The sequence below is a fragment of the Xenopus laevis genome, chromosome 4L (genome assembly GCF_017654675.1).
Source record: "Xenopus laevis strain J_2021 chromosome 4L, Xenopus_laevis_v10.1, whole genome shotgun sequence".
Classification (NCBI taxonomy): domain Eukaryota; kingdom Metazoa; phylum Chordata; class Amphibia; order Anura; family Pipidae; genus Xenopus; species Xenopus laevis.
Genome location: NC_054377.1, coordinates 137,003,651 through 137,015,055, shown reverse-complemented (window position 1 = coordinate 137,015,055; position 11,405 = coordinate 137,003,651). Strand labels below are relative to the sequence as shown.

At 45.2% G+C, this 11,405-nt stretch overlaps 1 protein-coding gene across 1 annotated transcript in view; it reads left to right on the top strand.

Moving 5' to 3' along the window:
- Positions 1 to 4,380: 4,380 nt before the first annotated feature.
- Positions 4,381 to 11,405, top strand: part of p4htm.L (prolyl 4-hydroxylase, transmembrane (endoplasmic reticulum) L homeolog) — a 41,222-nt gene continuing 34,197 nt past the window's right edge. The window contains exons 1-2 of the mRNA XM_018259090.2: positions 4,381 to 5,273; positions 11,200 to 11,281. Coding sequence (XP_018114579.1) covers positions 4,863 to 5,273; positions 11,200 to 11,281 — 493 coding nt within the window. The 5' untranslated portion in view covers positions 4,381 to 4,862. The remainder of the gene's footprint in view (positions 5,274 to 11,199; positions 11,282 to 11,405) is intronic.

Below are 11,405 nucleotides of genomic sequence, written 5' to 3'. Positions count from 1 at the left end.
CCCCTGTGCCATCTGTTTGTGTGTTCTGCTGGTATTTATGTATGTACTTGCCCCTGTACCATCTGTTTGTGAGTTCTGGGGGTATTTATGTATGTACTTGCCCCTGTGCCATCTGTTTTGTGAGTTCTGGGGGTATTTATACATGTACTTGCCCCTGTGCCATCTGTCTGTGAGTTCTGGGGGTATTTATACATGTACTTGCCCCTGTACCATCTGTTTGTGAGTTCTGGGGGTATTTATACATGTACTTGCCCCTGTGCCATCTGTCTGTGAGTTCTGGGGGTATTTATACATGTACTTGCCCCTGTACCATCTGTTTGTGAGTTCTGGGGGTATTTATACATGTACTTGCCCCTGTGCCATCTGTTTGTGAGTTCTGGGGGTATTTATGCATGTACTTGCCCCTGTGCCATCTATTTTTGAGTTCTGGGGGTATTTATGCATGTACTTGCCACTGTACCATCTGTTCTGGGGGTATTTATACATGTACTTGCCACTGTACCATCTGTTTGTGAGTTCTGGGGGTATTTATACATGAACTTGCCACTTTGCCATCTTTGTGTGAACTAGGGTTGCCACTTGTCAGACAACTGGTATTTTGAAGGGTTTCCCGGGTCAAAACTTCCTGGATGGTTTTTCAAATTAGGGAAACTGTGCAGGATTCCCTTGATTGACCCGGCGATCGGCTGATCGCCGTGGCATAGCTCCACCCCCTGATGGCAGTGACACACCCACCTATCTCACAGGCCCACCCACAGATGCCTCCTTGCCCCACCCTGGAAAATTTTCTGCGGACACCCATGGCTCCCAGTACCATCAGGTGCCTGAAGAAGAGGCAATTTGTCACTGGGCGACTAATCTCCCCAAATAGCATTGTGTGCTTCTACCCTTACAGAGCATTTGTTTTTCAGATGGGGTCAGTGATCCCCATTTAAAAGCTGGAAAGTGTCAGAAGAAGAAGGCAAATGAGTAAAAAAAAACTACTGTATAAAGAAAAATGTAAAAGTTTCATGGGTGAACCACCCATGTGTAATTTGACGCACACCCTACCAGTACCTGTATTAACCTGTCCAATACTCATCCTGTAATGGTACCTGACACCAATTAAATTAGCTGACAAAAAAACATGCTTTTAATAGAAGCATCATGTTTTCTTGATACATTGTTTTTATAAAACAGTTTTTTTGTTCATTTTCAAATCTGACCCTGTAAGTGTGGGCAGCCCTCCAGAAATGCAACGCATTGGCCCACACTGTACAGGCGATGTGTACTATTGTACTAACCCACTGCCAGCCCTGCTGTGCACATAGCTTGTCTAAGTATAAATTACATCAAATATAAAAGCCAACATTTCAGCAGCTACCAAATAGCTAGTCCCATCCCAAGAGGGCCTAAAAGAAGGTGATAAGGGGTTCTCTAGAGACACTGCAGCATGAGTGTAGCACTGGAGGGGAAAGCTGGAGGGGAATATAAATGGAGTAAAGAAACAGATTGGAAGCCAAAAAACAGATGGATTTAAAGATTAATGCAGAAACAGATGGGGCCGCTGCCTTGTTGGTGGCACTGAAGAGATTTCTGTTTAACTGGGCCATCGCTATAGATGTATCAGCGATTAGATGGATTTTTATTAAGCCTTTTGACTCATAGCTTCATGCCTATTTGTTTTTTTTTTTGTTCTGTCAAGTGCAGTGAGAAATATTAAGGAAACCATTTTGTAATGCACCTTCCTGGTAAATACAATTGTCAGCCTTTCTCTTAGTGCCTGGGCTTCTCTTTGATGTCATTGTATATGGAAAGAATGCTCAGACTGCATTTTAAAGGAATTCTGTCATGATTTTTATGATGTTGTTTTTATTTCTAAATTACACTGTTTACACTGCAAAAAATTCACTCTACCATATAAAATTCCATTCCTGAACCAGCAAGTGTATTTTTTAATTTATAATATTGGTGTATAGACAGCCATCTCAGGTCTGGGCATGTGCTTTCAGAAAGAGCCAGTACTTTAGGATGGAACTGCTTTCTGGCAGGCTGCTGTTTTTCTCCTACTCAATGTAACAATGTGTCACAATGGGACCTGGATTTTACAATTGAGTGTTGTTCTTAGATCTACCAGGCAGCTGTTATCTTGTGTTAGGGAGCTGCTATCTGGTTACCTTCCCATTGTTCTGTTGTTAGGCTGCTGGGGGGCAGGAAGGGGGTAATATCACTCCAACTTGCAGTACAGCAGTAAAGAGTGACTGAAGCTTATCAGATGGCTGGGGGCAGCTGGGAAACTAACAATATGTCTAGCCCCATGTCAGATTTCAAAATTAAATATAAAAAAACCTGTTTGCTCTTTAGAGAAATGGAATTCAGTGCAGAATTCTACTGGATCAGCACTATTAACTGATGCGTTTTAAAAGAACATTTTTTCCCCATGACAGCATCCCTTTAAGGGCAAAATAAAAAGATTTGAGGACAAATAAAGTGAAAAGTATTGAGTGGCCCCCTCATTCACTAACCTTTCTGTCTGCCTGTCAATTTCCCTCTAATTCCATCTCGGCTATGTGTGGAACAAAATTATTTTGTGTGCACATTTTAAACTTTTGTGCTCTATTTTTAAAAACTGTGTGCTCACTTCAGAATTATACAAAATGTGTTTTCAGACAAAAGTCTTTATGCGCACCTCTATCTGTTGTGTGTGCTGGCCTCAAAATTTGTGTGCGCGTTCACAATCGCACACCATAGGGGAAACATTGCTGCCCGTGTCTCCATACTTTAGTGATGGCTGAGTAGTCTTCTTTCCCCTGGTGGCAACAATACCATCTTGATAATACTCCCAACTTTCCTAAATGCTAACTCCTAAATGCAGTCTTGTGTTTCTTTGCAGAAATCCGCTGAGTGGGTTCTCGCTGGAGCCGACTGTTCTGGCTGCAGAAAGGAGAGAAAGCTGCTGCCCAGCACAGGGGCTGAAATCAACTTTGTCAGCCTGAGTGCAGTAACAAGAGAAGGCTGATGCCAGCAGAAGGGCTGAGTCTGTTTATACGCAGGCCGTAATTCAGCCTGTGTGACTTTAGCCTAAAACAAAGGGCACCCATTGCCTACAGTCTGCATCTGTCTGTCTACGTTTTGTAAATAGACAGAGAGGAATGGATCCACTCAAATTCACGACACCCCCCACCCCCATCAGGCCTGGACTGGCAATCTGTGGGTTCTGTAGGGTTGCCACCTTTGCTGACGCCTAAACCTGAACAAAGGGGGTGCGGCGGATAGCATTGGGGGTGGAGTAGTGGTGACATAAGATGGAGTTATGACGCTAGGGTGGGGTTATTGTATCACTAAAGACCCCCATACACGGGCTGATAAAACCTGCTGACAGACCGAGTCGGCAGCTTATTGGCCCATGTGTGGGGTCATCAGACGGGGGTCCCCGATGAATATCTGGCCATGTTGATCGGGTAGGGTAAAAAATCCCATTGGATCGCGGCCGCATCTGTTCGTTGATGCAGTCCCACGATCTGACCATCTGTATTGCCTGCATTCTGATCCATTCATTTGGCCCTAGAGTCCACGATTGGATCAGCCTGATATCGCCCACCTCAATGTGGGCATATCAATGTCGCCAAACGAGCGGATTTCCCTGTGTATAGTCACCTTTAGACGCAACTAGCTGGCTTTCCATCCAGTTTTCTCAATGTTGTAAACCGGACAGAAAATTTTGATGTCCAATTCAAAACCACACTGGTGGCAAACCTATCTATATTCTGCCTGATGAGTAAGCCCAATCCTTTAATTACAGATATGGGATCTATTATACAGAAATCAGTTAGCCAGAAAGCTCTGAAATACAGCAATGCTAATTTAGAAAAACAGTTTCTTATTTTTGATTGTTTTGCTCTTTTTTTGTTGTTTCTGAAATAAGACGCCCCAGTGTATAGCTCCGTAGGCAGCAGACAAAGTGCTTGGAATTTTGCAAATCGCCAGTATAAAGGTCCCCATAGATGCAACGATTCTTCTTGCCGAACGACCGATTTTAGGGACGTCCGACCAATCCTTCGAAATTATCGTGCGGTTAGTGGTATTCGAACGATCGTACATCTTACGAATTTTCGGCCGACATCTGTCAGGAAATTGATCGGCCAGGTCAAAAAATCTTTGTCGGTCCCAGTGCAATCTCTCTATGTTTGCAGGGCCAAGCAGGCAGCTCCCCTTTGTTTTCCTGGCAAATTGGTCTTTTTAGTTGATGGTCAATTCGTACGATCGTACGATCGTTCCGAGAAGATCGTGGTCTCACGATCAGGATCTGATCTTTTAAAAATCTTTACATCTATGGCCAGCTTTAGTGCCATTTTGTTTATAGCAATAATCGCCTGACCCAGGTCCAGGTTATTTTTGCCTGACAGCCATTGCACTGGAAATCGTGTGCAGGGTAAAACAATCACCTCTGAATACCATTTCCCTCTGTAGTTTTTTTTTCTTAATCTTCTATACAGGGTCAAAAATAACAATTTTGGTCCCACACATTGCCTTTTTTGTTTCCAGAAAAAAAGAAACGTATTAATGGAGCTGACCCTGTGACTGTTAAGGCGTCAGGAAGTAAATTTGAAACATTTCTTATTCCCAATGTTTAGGGGATCCCTACTATGATTGTGCTACAAGATCCACTTCGTCTAATCTTTTATTTGTATGAGTGAAAGTATCTTCCCGAGTGATGAGGGAAGTACCACAACAAAACACAAACATGAGGTGTAGTACTAAGTTCTGTTTCCTAGCAACCCCCTCCCCTGGTCCACGCGCGCGCGTCACTTGGCCCCTCCTCCAGATCTCGCGCGCCGAACTAGTCCCTGTCAGCTCGCGAGCTCGTACGACACACCGTCTCCATGGCAACCAGCGCGCTCCCCGGCTCCTGTCAAAGCCAGAGGATGGAGGCTGCAGCGGCGGCTGCTCTGGGCAGTGCGGTAACCGGAGGGCCTCCCCCGCCTCAGGATCAACCACCGCCTCCCCCGCCTGTGAGAGACAGGTTAGCCGGGATGCAGAAAGGTGGCGGCGTGTGCTCCCGTTCGTACTTTGTGGTGGTGATGGTGTTCGTGCATGTGTACATATTAAATGTCATCGCGCTGCTGCTCTACGTGTACTACACTAATGGCAACCAGCACGGTACCGAACTAGGCGCAGATACAGAGCAGGCGGCTACAGGGACACCACCAGCCCCGCCGGACACCAGACCAATCCCGCGCCTGGAGGAACTAGCCGGTCCCTACACATATCTGCCCAGACTGGAGGGCATTAAGGTGAGGGGGCGGGGCAAATCCTGTGTACTGTGTGGGGCACACCATTACTACAGCAGCATGGGGGGCGCCAGCTAATAAACTGGCTAACAATGGAATACCCCTACAGGAAGAGCTCCTTTCAACATCCTATAGAAGCCAATGCAGTCTGCAAGCGACATGCAGCTCAATCTATTGGATCTAAAGCCTATGGCACCTGGGGCATTTTGTCTGGCACTTTCTGCTGGACCAAACACGTCATTAGGGAAAACAGATTTGGAGTTTAGGTATGTCCAGCCTGAGACAGTCCTGCTGTTGTTAAATTACAACTGTCAGCTTCCCATGAACATGCTGGCCCCTGAGAAACTGAGGGCTAAAGGAGAATGTACTCTCTGCTTTAAAGGAGAGTTCAACCCTTAACTAAAAAAAAAACCCTACATCCCTACCCTATGTAGACCCCTTTCCTCCTCCCCCCAGCCTAGCTGCCTCCCTGGGGAAATGCCCCTAACTTTTTACTTACCCCTCTGTGCAGATTCAGGGATCGCATTTCACGGCAGCCATCTTCCTGGTACGCAACAACTGCACACGTGCCAAAATAGATGTAAATTGTCGAAACGCCAGAAGAAGACACGTAGACCTGGAAGATGGCTGCTGTGAACTGCGATCCCTGAATCTGCACAGAGGGGAAAGTAAAAAGTAAGGGGCATTTCCCCCAGGGTAGGCTGGGGGGGGAGGGAAGGCCCAAATTTGTTGCGAGTCCACAAAGGTCCGGGCCTAGGGTGGCAAAATTTGAGGGGCGGCATGCCTTATCACTGTTCCTTGAGGAGCGAGCATGTGTTGCTCTGATTCTGTTAAGTGAAGATACAAATCTATGGTCTGGCAGTTAAGGCTCCCTGCACCTTGCAAGGCTCTACAGTGGCACCAATGTGTCTAGCAGCTGCTTTATGATTTCACCCACTTTGTGATAACAAATTGATTTGAATTTAAGCAGCCCTATACTCCCTGCTCTTTCTGCAATAAATTGTCATACATCACTTGTAATTTTATCTACTGTATTAAGTCTCGTCCAATTCAGCGCGCCGGCGTTAGTTGGGGCTAGGCTCGGCGGCCCAGTGCAGGACTTTCCGCAGCCCGGTTGTGGGCCATGGCCCGGTGGTTGTGGACCCCTGAGTTGAAGTACAGCAGCCCTAGCATTCAGCTGTGGTACTAGTGTGATCTTACTAACATTCTGATTGAGGATTCTGCATTCAGTGGCTGCTAGATCTGTTTTTATCAGGGTAGTAGCAGCGTCTACAATAGTCTCTTGGAAAGGACTGTGGCTGTGGGATAGCAGGTGTAGTAGTGAGAGATGGTGCCTATAGTAACAGTGGGGATAATAGTCTCTGGGAAGGGAGTGTGACTGTGGGATAGCAGGTATAGTAGGGAGAGATGGTGCCTATAGTAACAGTGGGGATAATAGTCTCTGGGAAGGGAGTGTGACTGTGGTATAGCAGGTATAGTAGGGAGAGATGGTGCCTATAGTAACAGTGGGATAATAGTCTCTGGGAAGGGAGTGTGACTGTGGGTTAGCAGGTATAATAGGGAGAGATGGTGTCTATAGTAACAGTGGGATAATAGTCTCTGGGAAGGGAGTGTGACTGTGGGATAGCAGGTATAGTAGGGAGAGATGGTGCCTATAGTAACAGTGGATAATAGTCTCTGGGAAGGGAGTGTGACTGTGGGATAGCAGGTATAGTAGGGAGAGATGGTGCCTATAGTAACAGTGGGATAATAGTCTCTGTGAAGGGAGTGTGACTGTGGGATAGCAGGTATAGTAGGGAGAGATGGTGCCTATAGTAACAGTGGGATAATAGTCTCTGGGAAGAGAGTGTGACTGTGGGATAGCAGGTATAGTAGGGAGAGATGGTGCCTATAGTAGCAGTGGGATAATAGTCTCTGGGAAGGGAGTGTGACTGATGGATAGCAGGTATAGTAGGGAGAGATGGTGCCTATAGTAACAGTGGGATAATAGTCTCTGGGAAGGGAGTGTGACTGTGGGATAGCAGGTATAGTAGGGAGAGATGGTGCCTATAGTTACAATGGATAATAGTCTCTGGGAAGGGAGTGTGACTGTGGGATAGCAGGTATAGTAGGGAGAGATGGTGCCTATAGTAACAGTGGATAATAGTCTCTGGGAAGGGAGTGTGACTGTGGGATAGCAGATATAGTAGGGAGAGATGGTGTCTATAGTAACAGTGGGATAATAGTCTCTGGGAAGGGAGTGTGACTGTGGGATAGCAGGTATAGTAGGGAGAGATGGTGCCTATAGTAACAGTGGATAATAGTCTCTGGGAAGGGAGTGTGACTGTGGGATAGCAGGTATAGTAGGGAGAGATGGTGCCTATAGTAACAGTGGATAATAGTCTCTGGGAAGGGAGTGTGACTGTGGGATAGCAGGTATAGTAGGGAGAGATGGTGCCTATAGTAACAGTGGGATAATAGTCTCTGTGAAGGGAGTGTGACTGTGGGATAGCAGGTATAGTAGGGAGAGATGGTGCCTATAGTAACAGTGGGATAATAGTCTCTGGGAAGAGAGTGTGACTGTGGGATAGCAGGTATAGTAGGGAGAGATGGTGCCTATAGTAGCAGTGGGATAATAGTCTCTGGGAAGGGAGTGTGACTGTGGGATAGCAGGTATAGTAGGGAGAGATGGTGCCTATAGTTACAATGGATAATAGTCTCTGGGAAGGGAGTGTGACTGTGGGATAGCAGGTATAGTAGGGAGAGATGGTGCCTATAGTAACAGTGGGATAATAGTCTCTGGGAAGGGAGTGTGACTGTGGGATAGCAGGTATAGTAGGGAGAGATGGTGCCTATAGTAACAGTGGGATAATAGTCTCTATGGGATAGCAGGTATAGTAGGGAGAGATGGTGTCTATAGTAACAGTGGGATAATAGTCTCTGGGAAGGGAGTGTGACTGTGGGATAGCAGGTATAGTAGGGAGAGATGGAGTCTATAGTAACAGTGGGATAATAGTCTCTGGGAAGGGACTGTGACTGTGGGATAGCAGGTATAGTAGGGAGAGATGGAGTCTATAGTAACAGTGGATAATAGTCTCTGGGAAGGGAGTGTGACTGTGGGATAGCAGGTATAGTAGAGAGAGATAATGTCTATAGTAGCAGTGGGATAATAGTCTCTGGGAAGGGAGTGTGACTGTGGGATAGCAGGTATAGTAGGGAGAGATGGTGCCTATTGTAACAGTGGGATAATAGTCTCTGGGAAGGGAGTGTGACTGTGGGATAGCAGGTATAGTAGGGAGAGATGGTGCCTATAGTAACAGTGGGATAATAGTCTCTGGGAAGGGAGTGTGACTGTGGGATAGCAGGTATAGTAGGGAGAGATGGAGTCTATAATAACAGTGGGATAATAGTCTCTGGGAAGGGACTGTGACTGTGGGATAGCAGGTATAGTAGAGAGAGATAATGTCTATAGTAGCAGTGGGATAATAGTCTCTGGGAAGGGAGTGTGACTGTGGGATAGCAGGTATAGTAGGTAGAGATGGTGCCTATAGTAACAGTGGGATAATAGTCTCTGGGAAGGGAGTGTGACTGTGGGATAGCAGGTATAGTATGGAGAGATGGTGCCTATAGTAACAGTGGGATAATAGTCTCTGGGAAGAGAGTGTGACTGTGGGATAGCAGGTATAGTAGGGAGAGATGGTGCCTATAGTAACAGTGGGATAATAGTCTCTGGGAAGGGAGTGTGACTGTGGGATAGCAGGTATAGTAGGGAGAGATGGTGCCTATAGTAGCAGTGGGATAATAGTCTCTGGGAAGGGAGTGTGACTGATGGATAGCAGGTATAGTAGGGAGAGATGGGGCCTGTAGTAACAGTGGATAATAGTCTCTGGGAAGGGAGTATGACTGTGGGATAGCAGGTATAGTAGGGAGAGATGGTGCCTATTGTAACAGTGGGATAATAGTCTCTGGGAAGGGAGTGTGACTGTGGGATAGCAGGTATAGTAGGGAGAGATAGTGCCTATAGTAACAGTGGGATAATAGTCTCTATGGGATAGCAGGTATAGTAGGGAGAGATGGTGTCTATAGTAACAGTGGGATAATAGTCTCTGGGAAGGGAGTGTGACTGTGGGATAGCAGGTATAGTAGGGAGAGATGGTGCCTATAGTAACAGTGGGATAATAGTCTCTGGGAAGGGAGTGTGACTGTGGGATAGCAGGTATAGTAGGGAGAGATGGTGCCTATAGTTACAATGGATAATAGTCTCTGGGAAGGGAGTGTGACTGTGGGATAGCAGGTATAGTAGGGAGAGATGGTGCCTATAGTAACAGTGGATAATAGTCTCTGGGAAGGGAGTGTGACTGTGGGATAGCAGGTATAGTAGGGAGAGATGGTGCCTATAGTAACTATGGGATAGCAGGTATAGTAGGGAGAGATGGTGTCTATAGTAACAGTGGGATAATAGTCTCTGGGAAGGGAGTGTGACTGTGGGATAGCAGGTATAGTAGGGAGAGATGGTGCCTATAGTAACAGTGGGATAATAGTCTCTATGGGATAGCAGGTATAGTAGGGAGAGATGGTGCCTATAGTAACAGTGGATAATAGTCTCTGGGAAGGGAGTGTGACTGTGTGATAGCAGGTATAGTAGGGAGAGATGGTGCCTATAGTAACAGTAGATAATAGTCTCTGGGAAGGGAGTGTGACTGTGGGACAGCGGGTATAGTAGGGAGAGATGGTGTCTATAGTAACAGTGGATAATAGTCTCTGGGAAGGGAGTGTGACTGTGGGATAGCAGGTATAGTAAGGAGAGATGGTGCCTATAGTAACAGTGGGATAATAGTCTCTGGGGAAGGGAGTGTGACTGTGGGATAGCAGGTATAGTAGGGAGAGATGGTGTCTATAGTAACAGTGGATAATAGTCTCTGGGAAGGGAGTGTGACTGTGGGATAGCAGGTATAGTAGGGAGAGATGTTGCTTATAGTAGCAGTACGGATAATAGCCATTTGGTGGTATCAAACTTTGATTTTTCATAATAATAATAAGAAAGTTTCAGGGGGGTGATAGGATTTTTCTGTAATGGCTCTAGTGCTTTATATATGTATACAAGACTCTGCAGCAGGTGGCACTTTTTACAACTCCCTCCCCCCAGTACAACCAGTATAATGTTGAGGGGGTGTTGCATGATCTTTTACAGGCCAGTCTCCAACAAAATGTTATCTCATCTCACACACCCAGTGGTGGGAATGAGGATCCACTGCACCTCTAATTTTAGAATCCCTGTCTCTGTATCAGACACTACAGACTGTGTTATCCTAACAGGTTTAGATAATAAAAAAAACTGAACAAATATTATGTACCGTAACACAATATTATTCTAAACAACTTTAACAATATACATTAAATAGATACATTACAATTAAGCTTAGCACTTAACCAGGTATATATTGGAATGGGAACATCTTGAATTGTATTCATTATTTATAGCTATTTATAATCTGTTGTTGTATTGTTTCCTATCTGTTTCTATTCATGTAGTGATTTAATGTGCAGTGCTGTATATAAAAGTAGTGCCATGTAAATACCAATGCTGGAGGACCTTCATTCTATGCCACTTGTTTAGCGCTGGCCCGTCCCCATCAAGACTCGCCACACTTAATTCTTTGAAAAGCGGCTTTTATTCAGCTTGCATAAGCTCCGTTCATTACATTCACAACCCGTGTTTCTCCTATGCCACTTGTTTACCCCATATTTTCCTCTTAGATTATTTTGCGGGGAATAGCCCAGCTCTATCCTTACATGTTGCATAAATAACCCAAAATACTTCCATGGAATTCCTTGTGATGCAATAATATACTTGAAATCCAACACTTTCTTAATGACAAAATATACTTCATATACTAATATAACATACGTTCCAAAGATCATACACTTACTACCAATAATATTTTTTCAGGTTGGTTACAGACAGAGGGTGAACTTGGTTCCAGACAAAATTCATGAAATGAGGACTCTGAGTTTAAAGCCTTTGCTATTTGGTAAGAGATTCATTATTTTTTTCCCAGGATCTTGGCATCATTTAACTCAAATAAAATGCTTAAAATAATACATGAGACCTTTTCCCTTTCTTATGTGGGTCCTTCCCCTACATGGAAATGGGAG